The sequence below is a fragment of the Podarcis melisellensis genome, assembly GCF_964234715.1.
Source record: "Podarcis melisellensis genome assembly, chromosome: 12".
Classification (NCBI taxonomy): domain Eukaryota; kingdom Metazoa; phylum Chordata; class Lepidosauria; order Squamata; family Lacertidae; genus Podarcis; species Podarcis melisellensis.
In genome coordinates this window covers 12,152,473-12,176,950 of record NC_138544.1, presented here as the reverse complement: position 1 = coordinate 12,176,950, position 24,478 = coordinate 12,152,473, and the positions used below count along the sequence as shown (strand labels likewise).

The following is a 24,478-nucleotide window of genomic DNA, read 5'->3' as shown; positions in this document are numbered from 1 at the left end:
TAGAAACATGTGGTTTTGATTCAGCCTTTATGGGATTTTCTGTTGTTTCTTCTGACAGAATACTATACTGGTACTGAATGCACAATGTTCCAATAAGTGAAATAATAGAATAGTCTCCTGCTACCTACTGCCTGCTTCCAATTCACCCCTTTTCTGTTCTTTACCTTTTTTCTGTTTTTCAACTATTTCCCCCTGTAGTCAGGAACCCACCTTTCTCAAGAACCAGGAACACAGATATAAGATTATAATGTAGATACTATACAGGAGCAGATGGCACAGCGGGTCAGTGCATCTAGCTGGTAACCAGAAGGTTGCTGGTTTGAGCCCACTCAGAAATGGCAGTGGGTAGGATTCCTGCATGGGAGAAGGTTGGACTAGATGACCCCCAGGGTCTCTTACAACTCTACAATTATCTTTGATTCTATAATCTGAATGATCAATACAAATCAACTTTCCACAGTATACCTGGAATTCTGCTGAGCATAGTGGAAATAAAATCGAAATTCCAGAAATATTTAATGGACATCTGATACAGTATTCAAGATGGAGAGCAACAGTATTGCAATATTTATATTTTATATTGCAGTAAACAACAGCAATGAAATAGTCTTACCATAAACTTCAAAGCGCCAACAGATTCATCTGATAACCTCTAGAGGCCAACCTTGGAAAACCCTATTCAAATTTTTCAACTGTAATCAAATAATGCTTCTTCCTGGCTTGCCGATTTTCTAGCATACCTTTTTTTATAATTCAGTTGTGAGAGCTCCCCCTGCCCAGTCTGAAGTGGGAGAAGCCAGACGCAAGCTCACCATTCAGTGAGAACCAGAACCAAGAACTACTGTTGTGATGAAAAGTGGGGCCAGAACTGCTATGAAATAGTGTCAGACTTGTTTCTAGGTGCATCGCTTATTCTTTGGCATATGATTAGGCACTGAATTATGATGAAAACTACAATTGCTCTCAATTGTAATCAGCAGCTGCCACATCCTGCCATCCAATGTGAAGTTGTTAAGGTGCCCATCATTCTAACTTGTTGTTTCAGGTTATCATCAAATGGAAGTACAAAACAACAGTTCCAGGTCCATTTTTTCCTAGCCTCTTTAAGCTCACCTCTGTCTATTAAGCATCTTATGTATGGACACAGAAATGAGTCACTTGGTAAACACAGAGCCATGGGAATATTCCCACCCCTTCTCTAGAAGGAGTGCTTAAAGGAAACACTTTCAGCTTCTTACTGTAGATTGAATATAAACTAGTATTATATAGGAGGCATGTGGGAGTAATTCATGTCATCGGTGACATCTAAAGTTCCAAACTCAAATGTTGCATTAATTAACATAACACATGTTTTAATATATTCCAAATCTGTTGACAGCTCATCAAAACACTCCAAAGCTGACCTTACAACATATTTGAGAAACAAGCTTTAGAAATATTGCCCTACCACAGAGTTCAACCGAGTTATTAGCTACATTTTCATGTGCTACTGGCAGAAAAGAACCAAAGGAATTTCAGTTACGGCAACAGTACGTTTTGCTCTTTCAACACAGCTCTAAACCACCAACCAAATGAAATATATGAAATGTTGCTCATTGCCAATCTCTAACACGGAGATGGATAGTGTTGCAATAGTCTTGCATAAATTGAAAGTATGTAGCAATGGCATGGCAATTAATGAGTTTTAGATTAAGGTGGTATGGTTTTAGTGCTCTCATCTCTCAGGTGGACTTCCACATCTGGACAAAAAAATGATGAATTCTGATTAAGTAACTATAATTTAATTTTCAGTTAACATAAATGGTAGGCTAGGTGGTTGGTAGAAATCTACAGTGAATGAGGAGTATTAACAGCCACTAATAGAGAAGATCGCTTAACTTATGGTTTCCTGCCTTATTGTTCTTCATTGGCTATCATTTCACTTATTACTTTATGCTTAAATAACTATCTGAAGCAAAATAGTTATAACAGGCCAGGGCATTTGTAACCTCGGTTCTCTGGAACTCTTGCCCTTTGTCTAAGCTCTGAGCAATAAGCACTGGCAGAGGAATGGGGGTGCAGGGGGTGCAATCCGCCCTGGGTGTCATCCCTGAGGGATGCTCCCTGCGGGTGGCTAGCCCCGCCCCCAGGTCCACAGCCTGTGCGCCGCTCCAGGTGCCTGGAGCAACTAGCTCCGCCTCTGGCAATGAGCACGGTACTATTACAAGGAATCAGAGGAATCCAGAATAGCCCAATCTAAGTATCAGGTGCCTACCAAATATCTTCCACACCTTGACCAGAATGCACAGCCTTGGCCACATCTCAAGCAAGTATATACCTCCATACTCTTAATGAGACATTATGCAAACAAGTTACAGAGGGATTTCTCTAGCAAGTACCTTGCCCTCCTCCCTCCCCCAACTAGAGCAAGGTGCCCCAAGTCAGTCTCACTTTCCACTAAAAAACTGCATTGGTGGTTCAGTGGTAGAATTCTCGCCTGCCACTAAAAAATTTGCTTAAGTTTTGTAAAACAGAAGTTTTGGATTCTTAATTCAATCACATCAAAATATAATGAATTCAGATTACAGATGGTGCATTTTCTTATCTAAATGCTTACATGTTCCACTTTCACGGGTCTTACCTCAGTCTATCTTCTTCTTTCTTGCGGAGGGTGAAATCTCGCTGGACCACCTGCAAGACATGCTCTGCTTCATCATCAGTCAAGCCAGACAAGTCTAGCTTCCTCCCCATGGTTAGTTCTATCTTCAGTGCAATCAATTAACAAAAGGAACCTAAACCACAAAAGGAAACAAAATAAAGAATGTAAAAACTAAAAACTCACTGCAGGTCTCCAGCCGAGCTCCTAAAAATTAAAAAAGAATACTCATTTAAAAACTGGTATAATTCACAAGAGGGTGAATCTTCTTTATATATGTAGAATCAATGTACATCTCAGGCCTACAGTTCTTACGAGTCAAACTGCATGTCAACTTCCAGCTCAGGGAAAATATTCACCAGATTGATCAACAAAACAAAATGTACCTCAAAGCAGTTTCAGGGAGCTGCAATTTAGAGATGTTTGCATGGCAATGGCAGGTAGATGCTCATCTCTTTCTCTGCCGTTTTGTTTTCTTGCCCCTTCAAGCTGCTTTTCTCCCCATGGTGTGGGGTAAAAAGGTACAGATAACTGTCCTTTTTCATACCAAGAGCAAAAAGTAGTTTGAGGTGTGTGCCAGCATGGGGGGTGGGGAGCAAAATGTATGGCAAAGACAATATTTTTTAAACCTCTTTTGTTCTCACCAAGGTCCCTTCCATACAACCTGTTTATTGAGCATTCATCTTGATTTTTTTGCGGAAAGCTTAGATGGCATTGCATTGAGTGTTATCCGACACTTTCCAGTGCATTTTCCTGCCATTTTGCTTATCCTAAAAAGTCCAATCTTTTTGCCTAAAGGGTTTGCTGTGCAAAAGCTCCCAATCCACTTTAACTGTGAAACCGAGTTCTGGCACAGTCTAGAATTGCCCTGCTGAATCTGTTTCTGAAATGTTACAGTTCAAAATGCCTAATGCTCCTCTCTCCCTCTAAAACAAAAACAAGAAACCTTCCCATAAAAAAACTAGAATGTTACGATTATGTTCAGGATTATAGGCAACCATTTCCCAAGATATTCTGTTATACTGTACTCCCGCCCAACTCAATCAGCATTCTGTATTCACTAAGCATGCTCAGTCTTCATTTTTGTGTTGGGGGGGGGGGATCCTTTAAAAAAAATATCACCCAGCTGCAAACCTTGTATATTTTGTTGGAAATTATTATTTAGTTACGGGCATGTGATTTAAATACTTATGCATGTTGTATTTTATTGAATATTTGTATGCCACCTTGAATCCTTTGAGATGAAGGGCAGTTTTAAAGTGTAACAAACGCACAATTTGGGGGTTCCTCCAAGCCTACTGAGACCTCCGCCTTGCAGGTGGACGGACCTGTTTCAACTATGAAGAGATCCTCACTCGAAGAATGAGTTTACTGTTAGTAAACAGGAAATGCTGCATTTGGAAAGTGGCTTTGAAATTTCCTTACAATCAGATTCTAGATGCCAAATGCAAGTTATTACATGCAAGATTTGGAGGACAGAAGTAATCAAAGCTACTTAATTCTGAACAAGAAACCGAGACTGCTCAAGCACTTTGAGTAGTGCTGCCTTGGCCTTTGATCCTCAAGGCAATCCAATAATAAGCCTGTCCATAAAGCTAGAACTAATGAACACACACAACTCCAGTAAAAATGCACACACACACACATGGAAATGAGCATGAGTTGTTTAATTACTCTGGAAAAAAACCAAACCAAATTCCCAGTTCCCATTTTTATTTTCCCCACAGTACTGGCTATTAATTTATGTACATAGCCAACAGAAGAAGGCACCATGAGTGAAATTAGCGGGGGGGGGGGTGAATTTCAATATTACTGGCAATACAGTGCTCCACTGTTGTGAATCAGATCTACACACAAAAAAGCATGAAAACAAAAGAACAGACACATCAAGCAAACACTAACTATAGCTGGTGAAAATGGGAGTGACCAGATAATCTGGTCCACCTAGGTCAACAGTTCTGCCAGCCATCATCATTTAAGTTCCATGAACATTATTCAGCTTCGGCTCATGTTTGCAGGGCCAGACCAGGACTGATGCAGTTGCTTATGGGTCAGAAGATAATGAGATGCAGAGCTGATCATGTGAGGTAAATGGCTAATAGGCTAGGACAGTGGTTCCCAATTGGGGGTCTGTTTAACCCACCCAGGGGGTCTGTGGCACCATTCACATAACAAAAACTACCACAGTGGTATCAAAATTTTCAGAAGTTTGGCTTTTGAAAAAGAGGGAGTCTGCAGTACTTAGCAAACTGGGAACCACTGGGCTAGGATATGAGGGAATAAGTGAGTCATCTTTTTCAAAAGTCTCCTAGCATACTGGCCATGTACCTGCAACCATACCCTATTTAACAGTAGTAGTAGTAGTAGTACTGTATTTATACCCTACCCATCTGACTGAGTTGCCCCAGCCACACTGAGCAGCTTCCAACATATATAAAACATATAATAAAACATTAAACATTAAAAATCTTCCCTATACAGGAAGCATATGGTTTTCCCAGTAGTTATGTATGGAAGTGAGAGCTGGAACATAAAGAAGGCTGATCGCCGAAGAATTGATGCTTTTGAATTATGGTGCTGGAGGAAACTCTTGAGAATCCCATGGACTGACTGCAAGAAGATCAAACCTATCCATTCTGAAGGAAATCAGCCCAGAGTGCTCACTGGAAGGACAGATCCTGAAGCTGAGGCTCCAATACTTTGGCCACCTCATGAGAAGAGAAGACTCCCTGGAAAAGACCCTGATGTTGGGAAAGATGGAGGGCACTGGAGAAGGGGACGACAGAGGATGAGATGGTTGGACAGTGTTCTTGAAGCTACCAGCATGAGTTTGACCAAACTGCGGGAGGCAGTGGAAGACAGGAGTGCCTGGCATGCTCTGGTCCATGGGGTCACGAAGAGTCAGACACGACCAAACAACAACAACATACAAGGCTGCCTTCGGATGTCTTCTAAAGGTTGTATAGTTACTTATCCTCCTTGGCTCGAGGGGTTGGTGTCACATTACTCCTCCAATGAAAATTGGGACATCCTAAGAAAAAGGATCAAATCAGAAACTGGGACAGCTTCTTTAAATTAAGGACTGTCCCTGGAAAACAGGGACACTTGGGAGGGTCTGCGTAGCTTCCCTAACAAAATATGTACCTTGGTAACTCTGCCACTGGAAGAGTCAATAATAATTAAGGGCAATTATGGCTTGGGAGGAAAGACTTAAAAGGAAACATAAGAAGAGCCCAGTTGGCATGCCTAATTCAGCTTCCTGTTCTCACAGTGACCAACAAAATGCCTATTTGGAAGCCCAGAAGCAGGACCTCAGCATTTGGAGGACAGTAAGATTTTAATAGGGAGCTGCCTCTCTCTGGAGATCTGATGTGAGACACTGGATTCAGCTGCCTGCTCTTCCAAGCTGTGCCTCCTTCACCTACACTCTACCTATTTATTTGTAAAATAATTGTTTGTTTGCAGATAAACTCAAATATTATAAAACACTGCTAGCTGCCAGTAACTGAAGGAAATGGAATCTGGATAACTGCTTTGCCCCTTAAATTCTCTTGAAATCTTTTAATCTGGCTGCTTTGCTCCTACAACTCCAGTTCCTGAAGTGAAGCTCTAAAGGAACACTCTCCAGAACGTTAATCTAGACATGCCCTGACTTTGCACATACTTACATTGAAGTAAATGTTAATGCTCATTCACCCAGGCAAGAGAGATTCTTTTGGAGCTTTCTGCAATCCCTTTTAGTTTTTACTATCCTGAATGATTTAGTGTCATTTGCAATTCTGACTATCTTCTCTGCTCACCCTTAGCTCTGAATCACTTCTGACCAAGTTAAAAATCACTTGTCCCAATACGCCAATTATGGCTTCACAGAGAAAACAGGCAGTTCCTACCTTAATACTACCACTTTACTATTGCTACTGCACTTGAATAACTCACATTGGACTCCACCCACAAGGCAAGACTTCCCCTATCTGGTGCCCTCCAGATGTTTCTGACTCAGGCCAAAGCATCTGGAGAGCATCAGGTTGGGGAACACTGCAGAAGATCATGATCTGCCAACATAATAAAATGTAGTGTAGTTTTGCAGAAAACAACAGGTGTATGTACTTTTCTAGCCTTTGATTCCAATATGTCAAAACAGTTTACAGGTATTAATTCTACTTCAAAACCATTGTGACTTAATTCTGCAGAATGTTTCCCAGGTTTTGCAATGGCAAATTTACTGGAAGAGACACATTAAAAACAGGTAATTGACTCAGGGGTTTCTGAACAGCACGGAACAACTTTGCAACTGCAAATAGTCATTAAGCTTTACCAAAACAACCTGCTGCTGGTGCAGTATTTGGCCAGTAAAGAGTTGATGATCAATACATGGACTTGGGGAAAGTCAGATCATCAGGATTGCCATTAATGGCTATGACACAGAAAAGAAGTCTGAGCTACTGGAGCTAAGGCAACACCCCATAAATATGATGAGTACAGTTGCTACTGAATTTCAGCCTAAGCAAATTTATAATTGAAGGAAGTCAACGTATTTTCAATAAGATTAAGACATCTTGTAAAGGAAGTACTGTTATCTGCTCTTGCCAGGTTGACCATGAGGCCACCCACACTTCCTCTCATTCCTGTTTAGCCCTTAAATGAATAAGCCCTTTAAGAAATACCAAGTAATTGTTCCTTACATCTATGAAGGGTTGAATTAGAGCTTCACAGTACAGTGGTACCTCGGGTTAAGAACTTAATTCGTTCCAGAAGTCCGTTCTTAACCTGAAACTGTTCTTAACCTGAGGTACCACTTTAGCTAATGGGGCCTCCCGCTGCCGCCGTGCCGCCAGCGTGCAATTTCTGTTCTCACCCTGAAGCAAAGTTCTTAACCCAAGGTACTATTTCTGGGTTAGGGGAGTCTGTAACCTGAAGCAGCTGTAACCTGAAGCAGCTGTAACCCGAGGTACCACTGTACTAGAATTGGAACCCAGAACCTAATGATATAATGTCCACAATGCAAAAACAGTTGACAATCACAGAGGGAGTTGGCAATCCTTGGAGCACCTGCTCAGTGCCCCGAAATATTTATACACATTCATATGTATTTTTTTTTAAATTGACATTCATTGATTCGATGTGTACTAAATTGAGTCCAACTGGATGCATCCAACACCTGCAATTCACATAGGGTGGGAGCTTTGGTGATAATGATTTTTGTTCATTCTAAACAATCTAGCAAAGTAACTGCTGGTGATATATGAACTATGCTGCAAAAGCACTGATGGTCCTGAGAAATCCATGCTAGTTGTTGCTTCCCCATCCCCCAAAATGTACGCCACTCTTTGTTTAGATTTACTACCACTGGATTGGCAGGAACAGTTCTAAGTAATTTTAGCAATTGATCGAATTTCAGGGATTGTTTTAGAGGCTAGAAGCAAGCAACATTTAGTTTTATTATTACAAAGATTGCATACCTTTATGTGAAGCCTAAGAAAAGTGCTATGAATAAAATTATTGGGTAAATAGCTTCACATTATTTTATCAGCAAAATGTGGCACGCAAAATTCAGGAAAATGTCGTAATTCTTTCCTTAAGACCTGAACTTTCAAAAGAGTATAATTATCCAAGAAAACAAGCTGATAGTGTTAGCAGTCAAGACAGAAAAATGTGCAGTATCTAACTAAGCAGCCACATGAATGAAACACTGCCTGTTGAAATGGTCACATGAAATAAACACGAGACGAGACAGCGCTTTCACTGAGAACTCCCTGTTAAAGAGAGCAACAAATATCATATTGTTCCTTATTAACATAACATCATTTTCTTTATTATAGAGATCAGCTAACCATACCATACCACTTTTTTTATAACAGTTGGACAACGTTATCAAACAACTGTTCTAAAAACCTATTATTTGCACAAATATCTTTTTTTAACTTGCAAAAGCAGTTGCATTTTGAATTCCTCCAAAATTATGCCGACGCTATCAAAAACTATTTGTACCTTCCCTTTAAATCCCTGATGTAAAGTTGGACCCAGAGAATTAACCTGGATTGAAACTTCACATTTTTTCCAACTTTGCTGACCTTCTCCAGCAGTGTAGAGACACAGGAGAGGGATGGGTGGGTTCTAGGGTTAAATCATAGCTCAAACAGAGAACTAGTAAGACCAGCAGGATCCTACCTGACCTTAACGTGCCGCCCAGGATCTCGTGCAGCACATAAGAGTTCTACACTAAAGGCTGTTTAGCAAACCAATCAGCATGGAACTGGCATTTCAAGATATGCTGGGAAACCACCAGTTTAGAACCGGTGTCAATTTCAGACAAGTTCCTTACACTACTCATGACAACTGCTTTCATGGCATTTGCCTTCTCAAGGGAAACCAGTTATCCAATTCATAAACCACAGAAACCTGGAGTTAACTTGCAAAACTTCACTTTCTGCTTTTGGCAATGATAAATCAGCCATCCCATTCACCACAAGCGAAGAGTCGGCCATGGGCATGGAAGTGGAGTCAACACAAGCAAGTTTTATTTGTTGAACCGTGACATTCTTAGCTTGCCTTTATTTCATCATGTAACTACAAGGCAACCCAACCAGACTTAGACCTGCTTAGTTTAAGCAATGTTTCTTTGTCCTTTTGAGCATGTCCTCAAACCAGTTTGGAATCTGGATTTATTCTGACTTATCTCTAGAGCAACTCAGGAGGGTGCACGCCCTTGCTCAGGTATGGGGAATCACAGAAGAGTTAACATCAGCAGAACAAAGAGACTCTCAAAATTGTTTCAGAGCTTCTTTCTAAGGAGAAAACACACTTCAGGTTGTATTTTTATTGGGACTGATCATGGTTTTGGGGAAATCATCTTTATATTTCTAACACAATATTTCAGGTGCCATAGGAACAGGCAAAAAATCTTTCTTAAAAGAGACAGTAGATCAAGCCCTGTCAACATTACTTTTTTGATAACTAAAATTGATCCTGATGGCTAATTATAGGGTGTCTTGGTTTACATCTCACCTGTTAAATAATGGCATTTACTATTCATTACCCATCTGTATTTTCCACTTACATTAACAGGACTCACATGATGGCAACTGTGTGCAGAATCGTGACCTGATCTTATGCAGCAAAACCTCACTGGTTTACTGATACTTAGCCCAAGTAAATGTGTGCAGGACAGCAGCCTAAGTACAAGCACAGATTTGTCCCTTTTAAAATAGGGATTAGAGACAGGTGATGCTATGCAGCAGCTAAGAGCAGCAGCAGCTATGCCCTCAGAAGTCCCTAGTCTGCATACCCCAATAATAAATTATTCTTATAATACTGTTTTCAGCTATAAACCCCTGGGCAGCTTTGGACAAGTTGCTGTATCTCAGCTTCACCTTCTGCCTGCAGTAAAAAGATTGCTTACCAGCTGTTATAAGCTTTGAGCACTTGAGAGAGTGCCAAATGGAGACTAAATATTACTTTTGTTGCTGAAATTTTCAAAGAATAATAAAATCTGAGACATAGGTGGAATCTACACACATATAAAAAACGCTGTGAAAATGCTTTTTAAAAAGCGTTTGGAAAAAGACATTGAATTTTGCATAGCTCACTGTTATCATCTAGTGTCACATTTGTATATTGCACTGTGCAGCACATTTAAAACGTTCTATTTGCAGCTGTATAGTTGAGTCCATAATAAACTATTTTAGCTCCTTTGGTTCACATCTTTTATTTATTCTTTTTTAAAAATAGTTATTCAGCTGAAGCAATTTAATACATTTGTTGTTGTGTTTGCCTTTGCTCCAGAAGTTCCCCAAATACTAAACATAGTTCTTTTGCCAGCAAATGGAAGGTGGGTCTATGGTTTAGTACTAAGGAATCAGTTCCCAGAGTAGAGAAGTAGTCTGGATTTGAAAGGCCATTTTAAAGTCCCACGTGGAAAGAACAAATTCCAAGTAGTAGTGAATCCCTCCGCAGATATTCAAAGGTAATATTTCTTCATGATTTGCATATTAGAGCTGGCCCTGAAATTGACTGCAACAATGCCACTTGGAATGTGGGGTGTACAGTGGTGCTCAACATCGCAGTGCCTGCATGTGCAACAAACACCAGGCTGGCAGTAATACAACATTAGTCTCAATCCCATCCATTCTCTCACTTAACTGTCTAAAAGAAAACATGCTTTAATTTAGCAGGAGGTTGAACAAGACAGTGTTCTAGCATGATCTGCTAACTGTTCAGGAGAAGTCGACAGTCAATCAAGAGTTAGATTCAAATGAGGTCTGTGAGGACAGCACAGAGAGAGGCATGGTCAAGAACCAACCAGGCTGGAACAAGAATTTTTATAAGCTGAGATCAATGCAGAGTAGCTTTATGGTGAAAAGGTTACCTTGGGAGGTAGCCAAGGTCTGCAATAGCAAATGAGCAGAATTTATATGTAGGAGTGCTCAGCCAGAAGCAGCTAAGGAAGGTACAGGCTTTTGTAGGCTTCTTTTTCTTCTTTCCTTTCTTTCTCTTGTTTTCTTTTCTTTTCATACAAAAGTGTGAAGGACCAATGGCAAATTAGATTGGCTCCAGTCCCTCACTTCCAGTTCAGGACTGGCACATAAAGATGCATGTCCCAAAAATACAAACACTTACCAACACTACCTAATAATCATCCTAGGGCTGAAAGAGTTCCAGAAATCCATCTATCTTAGCTACCTGCAAGTACAGCAAGGCTATCCATTCACTAGACCCATCCAATCTGATCAAATGTGGCAGTCCAGGATACAGAACAGCACAGGGTGAGAAAAGCTATGCTAGGGAATCTAGCTGCAGGGCAAGTGGTCCAGATGACTGAAGAATATAGTCATGGCCTAAGCTATATCACAATTTTTAATGTGTAAAATTATTTCTCACTCCCCCCCCCCCATGTAAATCAGAGTGGCATATAGCAAAACTCTGTAAAATATACACAAACAATAGAACACAGTATAATCTGTTCCCTCCTGACAGCTCTGCTAGCTGCAGCCTCGAAACTGCATCCCAAAGCAGCTAAACATGATAGTGCACGCAAATAAGGCAATAAATTTCAATTGCTAGTGCAACTAAGAAATAAACCAATTTTCCTTACTGTAAAAGGAAGACATTCACAGTTTGGGGTTGCGGGAGACAGATCTGCCTAATTTTGGAGCCACGATTACTATTGGTTATTACTTCACTACCTGGTCCATAGGCGCCAACTCTTAGGAGCTTGGGGGGCTTCACGCAGCCCCCCCATAAATTATATGAGGGGGCCAGGGCCTCCCCAAAGTTGATGGGCATTGCCATTCAAATGGTGTGTGTGCACTGTGTCATGAGATCAATTATCTGGGGTGGGGCTTACATCCCTCCCTCAATATTCAAGTTGGCATCTCTGACCCAAACCTTACCCAACAGCAGACTAGGGTATTTACCTAATCTTATCTGGAGAAAGAGTGTCTTCCAAAAATAAAATATGGCAACAACTTGAGATCATGCCCAAAGAGCTACCCAGCCGCCCTTAAGCAATGCATGCAAGTCCAACCCACTCATCACCTGATCTTTGCTTGTGGTAGGAAAAGGAAGGGGCAGCACCAAAAAGACTACAAGCAAAAATCCATAAACCTCAAAATCATGCTCAAAAATAAATAAATTTATTAGAAAATATATGCTTGTGTGATTTGGTGTGCCACATTCTTCAGAGGCAAATAAATTGTTATTCATTCAAAGCATGCTGCCTCAGACCTAAAAAAGACAAGATGCCAAAATGAATTTGACATATACTTCTGCATAAACTTCTCAAGTTCAAGAAGCATTTTGAATCTTTTGCCTTGCGGGGGGGGGGGGGGACGGGGCTTGCAGGCCCTGGTGTCCCATAAAATGTTTGTCTGTTTGTGTTTGTTTGTTTTTTAAAAGCAAAACTTAACTCATATACCCAGAAAACACTCCCTGCCTGACCTTCTGGCCTACAAGTGAAACATCATCAATAGCCATAATTCTTTGCACCGATTTCTCTAAATCATTTTATTACTAAGAGTTAATTGCAGGAAACAACTACAAGCTTATTTTAATTTAGTGCCAAACTGGCTTCCACTGAATCAGCTGTGCTTCATCACTGGAAAGCTGGCAAACTTATTTGTGTATTTCTTTATGGAAACACATTAAGGTAAAGTTGGCCTCTTGCCTTGGTAATAAGCTATATCCATTTTTAAAAGCTTTCAAGGAACTAACATAGGGCAGTAAAATATATTGAATCACTCGTTTGATCATGAAACACATACCAGTATTGTTTTGCTAGCTCTGACAAATTGCCATACTACTGTAAACCACTTTGGGTGGTTGTTGTTTTTTACAATCAAGAATTGTATATTTCTAAATAAATAAATTAAAAGTTCAGGTGTCATAAAGGAAATATATCGATATGCTCACCCCATTTCTCCAGGTGGAACAATATTAGTGGAATGTGGTTTCTTTCGAAATGAGGCAATTGGAGGCTTATGGCATATTGTAATATTTTAAGATTATTTAAAATAAACAATTTGAGATTGCAAAGCATGCAGTTTAAACGCTCCAACAGCATACGCCACTGCCCCACAACAGGTATGCAGATGAAGACAGCTAGCACCCTAAAAAGTTTACACAGCCTGAGCTCAGCCCTCTCTTAAAGCTCTCCTAGTCTCTTACTCCATGTCTCAAAACTGCAGTTTATATATTTCTTCTTTTCACACACAAACATAGACTACATCATCCTTAGCTGGGGTGTGGGGGAAGGTAAGCCACATATGCCCTTCTCCATTTTTTTAAAAAAAGTTCAGAACATTGCTTCTTGATGTAGGACTACTTTGCAAACTTCAAACCATTAGCTGCCATTGGGAGACATCACTTAAATGTTCACAGCTGTCGAATGTCAAATCCCAGATTCTGGCTAGGTATGGCCTTAAAGCAAAGCGACCGCTATTGCCCTGCCCAAAAAAATCCAATAACAAGTCCAATAGGTTGCATAGGTTTAAAATTATTGAATTGTTGGATTGCCAGTATCAATTAATTTAATGCCACCTTGCAGCTGAAGCAGTTGAACCTGCAAGATACTGTTCTGTAGGACTTAACTCCAGCAATATCTTTGAAATAATTCAAAGAGTTATATATATATATATATATATATATATATGCAGGTTTTGGTGTCCTCGGGTGTCTTCCCGTGTAAAAGTTGGGGTGTCTAGGCGACGTTTCGACGAGGTCTCACTCGTCATCTTCAGGCTGGTGCTTTCGGCTTCTTGTTACTGGAACAGAGCAGGATCTCAGTGTTTGAGTTCCTATAAATACTGTTGAGGGGGTGTGGTGTATAGCCTCCAATGTTCTGGGCAGAGAGGAAGTTCCCAGGCTAGTGTGCCTTTTCTTCTTTTGTTCCTTAATTACTTGAGGGATATCTTGAGTGATTTCTTGAGTGATATCCTGAGTACCACTTAGGTGGGTCATTAGGTGTGGATTAGTTGCTAAAGTCTTTGTGTCTTGACCTCTTGAACTTTGTGAAGAGTTTTTCTGAGAAGATGGCTGTACTGCACTTAGTTGTGCTCTGGCTTGGCTTCGTGTATAGGGGCGAGCTGTGGTTTTGTGGCCTGTGTCAGCCAGATCTGTGTAGGGATTGCAGGGGGGTGCAGCATCCGGAGGTGCCACCATGGTTTGGCTACTGGATGGTGTCTGTAATTTATCTGTGGAGAGGGTCTGGGTTTGGGTCTGGTGTGGTTGATTGGTGATGGCGTTCTGTGTGCCTCTGGATCTGGTGTCAGTTTTTGTGGGGAGGGCTAATTTCCAGATGTCTGGCAAGCGGGATGTGTCGTCACGCTTGTTCATGTTGTGAGGGTGTTTCTCTATCTCGATGGCTTCCATGATTATTCTCTTGTGGTGATGTTCCATGTTAAAGAGCAATTTGGAATCTGCAAAATTAATTTCGTGTCCTGTTTCTTTCATGTGTTGGAAAAGAGAGGAAGTTTTTTCTTCTTTTTTGACGGCATTCTTGTGTTCTGCGATACGTGCATTTATTCGTCTGTTTGTTTGTCCAATGTACGTGGCTGGGCAGACTTTGCAGGGTATTTCATAGACCCCTTGGTTTTCCAACTGGATTTTATCCTTGGGGTTTCTGAGGATATTGGCTATTTTTTGGTTGGTGCAAAAGGCTGTTTTGATATTGTGTTTATGGAGGATTTTGCTAATTTTATCTGTAGTGCCCTTGATATAAGGAAGGAGGGCCATGCCATTGTTTTCTTCTGTGTCTTGGTTTTTGGGGGGTGTTTCTTTTTGGATTAGCTTCGTAACCCTGTTTTGCTGGTATCCATTGGCAATTAACACATTTGAGAGATTCTGTAACTCAGTTGTCAAGTGGTCTTTGTCAGCCAGGCGTTTGGTTCTGGAGATGAGAGTCTTGGCTACGGAGTTTATTTGTGCAGGGTGGTGGTGTGATTGTGCATGTAAGTAGCGGTTGGTGTGTGTTTTTTTCCGGTAGATAGTGTGTCCTAGGGAGCCATCAGGTTTTTTGTAGATTAGGACGTCAAGGAAGGGAAGTTGGTTGTTGGCTTCTATTTCCATAGTGAATTGTATTTTGGGGTGTAGGCTGTTGAGATGTGTGAGGAAGCTATCCAGTTTTTCCTTCCCGTGTGGCCAAATTACAAAGGTGTCGTCAACATATCTGAGCCAAAGTTTGGGTTTGTGTTCTGACTTGTCTAAAGCATTGGTTTCAAAGTGTTCCATGTACAGGTTTGCGATGACCGGTGAGAGGGGTGATCCCATAGGTGCTCCTTCTATCTGTTTGTATCTTTGTCCATTGTGGATGAAGTACGTGTTGGTTAGGCAGTGGTTGGTCAGGTCCAAGATGTATTCGGGGGGATTGTATTTGTTTTGAATGGCTGTCAAGGCTTCATTAATGGGCACTTGTGTGAAGAGAGATACAACATCGAAGCTCACAAGTAGGTCATTAGGATGTAGGTTTTGCTTCTTTATTGTTTCTATGAACTGGAAGGAGTTTGGAACGTGTGAAGAGATGGATTCTGCATAGGGCTGAAGTTGCTTGGCGAGAAATTTAGCGAGATTTTGTAGAGGTGAGCCTATGGAGCTGACTATTGGTCTGAGTGGTGTTCCTTCTTTGTGTATCTTGGGGAGGCCGTAGAGTTTGGGGCATCTGGATGATTTTTCTCTGGGGATGATTCTTAGCTGGATTTCTTCACTGATAGGAGAGGCTTTTATTTTGGATTTGGTGGTTTTTTCCAGATAGGTGGTGGGATCTGTTTTGATATTGTCCATAAACACAATATCAAAACAGCCTTTTGCACCAACCAAAAAATAGCCAATATCCTCAGAAACCCCAAGGATAAAATCCAGTTGGAAAACCAAGGGGTCTATGAAATACCCTGCAAAGTCTGCCCAGCCACGTACATTGGACAAACAAACAGACGAATAAATGCACGTATCGCAGAACACAAGAATGCCGTCAAAAAAGAAGAAAAAACTTCCTCTCTTTTCCAACACATGAAAGAAACAGGACACGAAATTAATTTTGCAGATTCCAAATTGCTCTTTAACATGGAACATCACCACAAGAGAATAATCATGGAAGCCATCGAGATAGAGAAACACCCTCACAACATGAACAAGCGTGACGACACATCCCGCTTGCCAGACATCTGGAAATTAGCCCTCCCCACAAAAACTGACACCAGATCCAGAGGCACACAGAACGCCATCACCAATCAACCACACCAGACCCAAACCCAGACCCTCTCCACAGATAAATTACAGACACCATCCAGTAGCCAAACCATGGTGGCACCTCCGGATGCTGCACCCCCCTGCAATCCCTACACAGATCTGGCTGACACAGGCCACAAAACCACAGCTCGCCCCTATACACGAAGCCAAGCCAGAGCACAACTAAGTGCAGTACAGCCATCTTCTCAGAAAAACTCTTCACAAAGTTCAAGAGGTCAAGACACAAAGACTTTAGCAACTAATCCACACCTAATGACCCACCTAAGTGGTACTCAGGATATCACTCAAGAAATCACTCAAGATATCCCTCAAGTAATTAAGGAACAAAAGAAGAAAAGGCACACTAGCCTGGGAACTTCCTCTCTGCCCAGAACATTGGAGGCTATACACCACACCCCCTCAACAGTATTTATAGGAACTCAAACACTGAGATCCTGCTCTGTTCCAGTAACAAGAAGCCGAAAGCACCAGCCTGAAGATGACGAGTGAGACCTCGTCGAAACGTCGCCTAGACACCCCAACTTTTACACGGGAAGACACCCGAGGACACCAAAACCTGCATTCCTGTACCCGTGAAAATCTACGAAAGCATATATATATATATATATATATAGTGTGTGTGTGTGTGTGTGACACATATACACACTTTAGTACTGTAACTGGATATTCTTCATAATAATATAATGTTTTGGTATCATGAAGTTGTCCACATCAGTTATGATAACTGTAAAAGACCAACTTTTCTATGGCTTTTACCCTTCGTCAAAATCACAAAGCTTTTCCTTTGACTCTTCTAGAATATCTAATTCTCGATTCAATATAAAAAGCCTATCTCCAACTAGAATCTAGGTCCTGGATGCTTGCAGAACAATTGCTTTGTTGCACTAAAACTGTAATTTCTTGGAAATGCATGTGCAGAACTAATTGGGTAAAGAAAATGCTTTTGCTAATCAAGTTTGCAAACATTATTTTTAAAGAATAGCAAGTAAAGAGTTAGGCTTAAAATGTGCTGTCTTCAAATATAGATGTGACGCTAAATAGATTACTATTATGTTGCTAACATTAGCAGAATGTCCCAAAATCAAAAGAGCGTGCCATGGCTCTTCAAAGTGTAGGCAAACTTTCTTCATAATGTTGACTTTCATTTCTCACATGCCAACCAAAGACTGTCTGCATCGGTGTTTGTGTTTTTGGAATGTGTATGCATAATAAAAATCATATTATCCCAGAACTGCAGTGAAGTTACATCAGAGTCACTTGCAGCTAACCCAGCACAAATGCTTAGGAGCAGGCTCACTTTACAAGGTAAATAAAAAGCAATTATTTCCCATTCCTGAATATAGTAAAGCAAACAGTCAGGCAAAAGACCACTAAATAAATCAGCAAAAAAAACACCCAACAGCAACACACACATTAAATAGGAAAGTGGTGCTGTCAGAACAATTAACAAGCTTTTGATGAAGTCACCAAGAAAGGAAAACAGGCGAAGAGTGCCTGAAACCAGCATTTAGACTGACAGTTGCTAATATGCTAAGCAGTTCTTGTTTGCAGGTACTCTTAGCATAAGATATACTTCATTAACAGTTGACCTTTACACAAAACTCAAAACACATTGAAAAGTTTCAATCACTGCTGCTTCTGCTTGTTAAGCAGAATTTCCATTGATACAGCTTGAATGGAAAAAGACCTTTAAAATTCAGGTTAATTTCTTGTATAATATTTCATTTATTATTTCGGACCATTTTAATGAATGGTGTAATGGGGGGGTGCCAAATTTAACTTGCTGTAACATTAAACATAAAAGAAATGGACATCTATTATTTATTCATAAATCTTCTGAATGACAATGACAATTGGTTCTGAGAATACCCAAATATAATAAGAAAATATCCCATACTGGTCAATAGAAGCAGATGATAGATTTGATTAACAAGAGTATATAACAAATATCTTTGATTTCTACTAGCTACCTAATTTAAGTGTAATCTGTATACCTTTGATTCTCCAAGTCTGTATTTTGACCCCTAACATTCTCTTTCTTCCAGTCATCAGAAAAAAATACACTTTGAACAACCAGCATACATACTCATGTAATTGTGATTATATTTTACTTATACATCAATTGTGCTTTTTGAAGTCAAGGTTTTCCCTATGATGATTTATTTGAACAAAAATATATTGAGCGCATAACACTTTTCTTCAGCATCAGTAATGAATGCCTGTTCTGTCCTTTTTCATCTACTGCAAATCCCATAGCCTTCTTAAACATCCTTATTTGTTCAGACATTGCTACGGTGTGGAAACTGCTTCCATAGCTGTGTGCGTACAAAAGCAGGATCTTTCAACATGTTATTGTCAATGCAAGTCAAAGTCAAATCTCATTTATAATAATAATAATAATAATAATAATAATAATAATAATAATAATAGTTTGCCAATGGGTTACGAGTAAGGGGAAAGTGCTTTGTTTCTTTATCTTCTTTCTGTGATGTTCTAGTGCAATGTTTCCCAACCTTCGGTCTCCAGCTGTTTTTGGACTACAGTTCCCATCATCCCTGACCAGTGGTCTTACTAGCTAAGGATGATGGGAGTTGTAGTCCAAAAACAGCTGGAGACCCAAGGCTGGGAAACACTGTTCTAGTGGATGGCTTTGTCCATATAACTGAGAAACCCTGCAAGAAGCGTAAGCCACTGTATCAAGAACTCCAGCCTGTTGCCTTAAAAGCATTTTAGGTATAGTAAGGTGGTCAAGGTTTAATGCTGTATTCTGCTAAAGTTGCAATCCTATGCACATTTATCTGGGAGCAAGGCCCACTTTAATGCAATAGAAGTTGCTTTCTAGTAAACATGAAGAGGGCTACAAAACTCCCCAAACATTTCCTTAATGTTTAGATGTGCTCACCATCAGTTACAATCCTCTATAAATCTAATTATTTCAGGTACTTCTACGCATGCAACCTAGAAGGAGTCAATGACTCTGTTTTGCTAAAGCCCAATACAATATTAGCAAAAACTACTCTTGGACTCTAAATTGTTTTTAATGGAAAATGTGTGTGTGTGTGTGTGTGTGTGTGTGTGTGTGTTCCATTATTCTTCTCTGTTATATGTTCCTATTCAATTATCAAGAAATGTTGATACCAAGGTCATAAGCATAACATAGACAACAGCACTTACAGGGCAATCCTAAGCAGCAGTCATGTACAGCTGCAGTGACAGAGCCAGGAACACATTACTGCCAGTCCCCAAACATCTCTCCAGGTAGGGATTCAAATCCCCATATACTGCTCACAACTGCTGCTTTACATCACAATGCACCAGGAGAGCTCACACAGCACAGCCCTCCCCCTATCCTTAGAGCAGGATATTTGCAGTGCATACCAAAACCCTGCCTAAGGCAAGGGTTCAAGAAGTGGAAGGGAGGGATCAGGATTCATAATACAGGATAGTGGCAGAGAAAGAGAGTGACAGCAACAACCTCCAGTGGCTCTGTATACAGGGGACAAAGTTAGGAAGCAGGAGATGGGAGTTTGGCACCACTCATTTTTAGCAAGCCTGACAATAACAGCAGCAAAAACCATGAGAGGGGCAACTGTCAGGAAACTCATAATAATAATAATAATAATTTTTACCCCGCCCATCTGGCTGGGTTTCCCCAGCCACTCTGGGTGGCTTACAGCACATACAAAATTGTAAAACATTAGGCATTAAAAATTTCCTGATACAGGGTTGCCTTCAGATGTCTTCTAAAAGTCAATAGTTGTTTATTTCCTTGACATCTGACTGGAGGGCATTTCACAGAGTGGGTGCCACTACCGAGAAGGCCCTCTGCCTCAAATTCAGACTCAAATTCACACTGCAAATGACAGAGGGCAATTCCCTACCACTCAGCCACAGGAAACAGATACATCACAGGGCATTTGCCTCTTCTCTTACCCACAATCTGCACACCAAGTCATCTATACCAGGAGCACCGGACTGCAGGAGAAGCCCTTGCCAAGTGCAGCAACTCAGATCTTACATTCAGGAAGTATACAGTCCCCACACTAGGAAAGGTGGGACTGTACACCTTTCCACTTAAACCAACCAGGAAGGGCACTACAGGGTCTGTAGGCTGCTCCCTACATGAGCCAACCAGTGCTTTATTATGACATCACACCTCATTGTTCTACCCTCACCACACCATGCCAGATGACTGCCTCATGTACCCTGACATTAGCTCCCATCCCACTTGTGGACCCTGAAAAGTCAGTCTTGTCTCCGGAGTTCCATCCCAATGGGGTCAGCTGGAGCCAAGTCCCAGAAACAACAGCAAAACAAACCATATGGCAGTGTGAAATATTTTATTGAATAGCTTCTGGGATGGAGGAGACCCCGAAAGGAAATGACACACATCTGGGGTTGCCAACCAGTCACTCAGTAGGTGCTTTGCAGGGTGGGAGGTATAGCGTCCCGTATGACACCAGCTCCACATCAAAAATGCCTTCGTGTGTTGCATAACTACCATGGAGCGTGCCAGGGCACAGTAGCCTGCCTACAGGGAGCAGGAGAAGGAGTAGGAAGTATCCTGGCCACTAGTGCTGCTCAATGGTTGTGCCTCATGATATGCATAGAGTTGGTTGCAAGATGGTTCCCCCACTTGTGGCAAAGGGAGACACTGTGAAAGAATGACATGCGCTACGGCCTAAAACTGTGCCACCCCAACCCTCCCATGACACTGTTCATTTTAGGCATTCTGCCAGCGTATTTGTAGTGTTGTGTCAGTGTAGCCACCACAGTGATGGCATCTCCCTCATTCCACCAGTTCCTGACAAACCCTGTAGCCCCTCAACAGGCAGAACTCATGGACAGAACTGTGGCCCTAGTATGGAATAATTAGACAAGTCACTTCCTGGCAGTTAATAGAAGCAGGTATCTTCCTGGGTGCAAAAACCAAAATTTCTTCCCAATATCTGGAAGAGCATTTTCAAAGGAAGAGTAGGGATGGGAAGCCTGACCAACACAAGACAGGTTATGCATCTTTAAGCCTTGCAATTAAGTTAAAGATAAGCGCATGCTGAAATCTCTCTCATAATTAATGGACTGAAAGGGGCTCAGCTTTGGCCTTACACCCCTATTTCTGTAGAAATCAAGAGTTATTGGCTCCAACAGCTAATTTGGAAAAGGAAAATATGTAAGCTTTTTAATGCACATGCAGCATATTCATCAATATAATTCCCTTAGGCATGGTTGTATTCCCTAGGATACACTTAACAGCACAGCCACATTTTAAAGCATTTTGCTTCGTTTTTTCTTCCAATTTGGTTACATTAATTTAAAAATACAGCTCAGCACAACAGCACTGATCATTTTAATTAATTTGCTTAAGACAAGTTAACTTTGACCAGATGGAATTTTCTTGCATAATTGCAATGTGCTGTCCTCACGTTAATGTTATAGTAACACATGCTCTTTCCTGTGATTTTGAAAGGTGCTGCTGTATATACTAGCAGAAATAATGCAGTCACAATATTGCGTGTATAATATTGTGCACTACGGTTTCCAAAATCTATTGGAAGTTACTGCAGAGCAAAACATTGTGTTGCTTTCTAATAAGAAATAATAGGAGCAATTATTTGTGATCAGATAATGATGTTTTAATAAATCTGCCAAGTTATTTGAGCAGCTGGCCACCAATCCAAACTAAATAAATCTGATTAGTGTTTTAATGTAAATAAATGAAATGAGCAGAAAGGGACAATGGTTTCAAGCAGTTGACACTGCTTGGGGCATTTTTCATATATTTTTTAAAAAAAAGATGATTTCAGGTATGATGGAACTGTGATCTCCAGACTGTTACAAATTCACCTTTTTAGTGACGTCAAACACAGACATAAAACCAACTTTTACCTCGCCCTCAAGAGAAGTTTATCTTTGGCACAGAGCAAGTGACACACACCCATATACACAGACACCTTTGGCTGATTCAGCAGCATAGAAGAAAGGCCATCATAAATTATTTTTCAAACAAACCCCAAACCCGCGTACAATAGCTAGTAACACAATAACTTATTCAAAGCAATGTACCAACATATTGACTTCTAGGCTAGCAGAGAGGGATCAGCTGAAGCGTACAAGCCTGGAGAGCAATCCCTGTTGATCTCTATGGGAATTACTTCCAACTAAACATGCATAGCTTGGGGCTTCACATCATTTGAAGCAATAGCAGCCTTTCCCATTTCGTTCATCCTCCCTGCTTGCTCCACCTTCCTCTGCCTGCCCCCTTTCCCTTAGCACGGTCTCTTCACTTAATGCCAAGCCAGTTGTGTGCCAATCGGCCCCTAGCGTTGGAATTACCGTATTTTTTGCTCTATAAGACTCACTTTTTCCCTCCTAAAACATAAGGGGAAATGTTTGTGCGTCTTATGGAGCGAATGCAGGCTGCACAGCTATCCCAGAAGCCAGAACAGCAAGAGGGACCACTGCTCTCACTGTGCAGCGATCCCTCTTGCTGTTCTGGCTTCTGAGATTTAGAATATTTTTTTTCTTGTTTTCATCCTCCAAAAACTAGGTGCGTCTTGTGGTCTGGTGCGTCTTATAGAGCGAAAAATACAGTACCTGCAAAGGCAGTTAAGGGGCAGCACGAACGCCACACCGGAGCCCAAACTCCGGCAGCCAAGGGGGAGAGAGAGAGAGAGCTGATCTTCAAGAATATATATATATCCCAAGGAATCCCTGCCCAGTTTTCCCTCTATGCCACCCTGGCGCCGTCCTAACGTCAAAGTCAGCTGGGATCTGCCTTCCCCGCATGACCCAGCTGGGAAATCGTGGGCATATATATATTAGCAGCGTGTGTCCAAGCGAGCAATCGCCTCTAGAGCAGCAGCAGCACCAGGCACATTCTCCCTTCCCCTGCAGCAGCAGCAGCAGCAGGCACTGCGATAAAGGAAACCGGCAAAAAAAAAGAGGTGGACAATTATTAGTCCTTGCAGAACGCCAGAGAGAGATGCACCAAAATGGAAGCTGGCGGGCAACTTCCCCCATCGATTCTGCCCCCCCCCATATCGGGCAGGACTCCCCCCCCCCAAAAAAAAAGAAACGACATTCCCCAGAGCCGAAGGCGGGTCCACAAGTCCTTCAAACCGAGTCTCCCCCCCCCACTACACCCCCCCCACCCCACCCCGCATGCATAGGTCGTCAGGGTGCGGGACACCTTGAGGCGCCGGTTCTTTTTCGCCCCCAGAAGGAAGGAAGGAAGGAAGGAAGGCCACCTTCAGGCTAGGCAGCTGCGGCTCCCCGATATCCCGGACCCGCAGAGGCGTCGGCGGCGCGTCCAGCTATGAGGCGCGAGGCGGGCGTCCCATGAGGAGACCGGGTCCGTCGAGAAAGAGAGCGGCGGCGCTGCTGCTGCTGCTTCCTCGGCGCCTGTCACGGGAGAGTGACGCCTTTCCACCTTCGCCGGCTCGCTCTCCCGACAGGGGCTCCTCCTTCTCCTCAGAGAGCGCGGACGGAGCCAAAGCGTCGGGTCGTAACGGCGGCAGAGCGACGGCAACGACCCCGGCCAAGCCCGTTCCCGCCCTCGTCGCCCTCTCCGGGCGGCTGCGCTGCCTCCCGCCGCCGACACCTGGCCGGGACGCCAGGCGGCCAATCAGAGGGAAGCGGCGGCTCCTGAGGGAGGAGGAGGAGGAGAGGCTGAGGCGGGCGGTTAAGGGAATGTGCGCGCGCGCGCGCCGCGGCCGCGCTTTCCGGATCTCGCCAACGAGCCGTTCTTGCCTCTCCGTTGGGGGTGGGGTGAGAGGCGCGCGCACACACCGCTTCCCCGTTTGCGCGCGCTGCGAATGCCCGGCCGTGGCGCGCGCCCACGTTGCAGCAGTTGAGGGGAGTTTCGTCAAAGGAGCGGCGGGAAGGGAGGCAGCTGCTGCCCCTCAGGCAGTGGCGTGGCGTGGCGTGGGGGGGGCGGGGGGGGCCGGCCGCAACGGGCGCAACATCTGGGGGTTGTTGTTGTTGTTGTTTAGTCGTTTAGTCGTGTCCGACTCTTCGTGACCCCCTGGACCAGAGCACACCAGGCACTCCTGTCTTCCACTGCCTCCCGCAGTTTGGTCAAACTCATGCTGGTAGCTTCGAGAACAC

General features: G+C 42.3%; 1 protein-coding gene across 8 annotated transcripts in view; it reads right to left on the bottom strand.

The window, feature by feature from the left end:
- MYRIP (myosin VIIA and Rab interacting protein) overlaps nucleotides 1-24,029 on the bottom strand; it is a 148,169-nt gene extending 124,140 nt beyond the window's left edge. For 2 of the 8 annotated variants that reach the window (XM_081882940.1, XM_081882947.1), the window contains exons 1-2: nucleotides 20,306-20,484; nucleotides 2,621-2,771 (exon numbers count right to left, since the gene is read on the bottom strand). In XM_081882940.1, coding sequence (XP_081739066.1) covers nucleotides 2,621-2,730 — 110 coding nt within the window. In that variant the 5' untranslated portion in view covers nucleotides 2,731-2,771; nucleotides 20,306-20,484. Of the gene's footprint in view, nucleotides 1-2,620; nucleotides 2,772-19,546; nucleotides 19,642-20,253; nucleotides 20,485-23,619 lie in introns of those variants that run through there. The other 6 variants (XM_081882945.1, XM_081882946.1, XM_081882943.1 and 3 more) reach the window with 5 other exon arrangements.
- Between the last annotated feature and the right edge of the window lie 449 nt (nucleotides 24,030-24,478).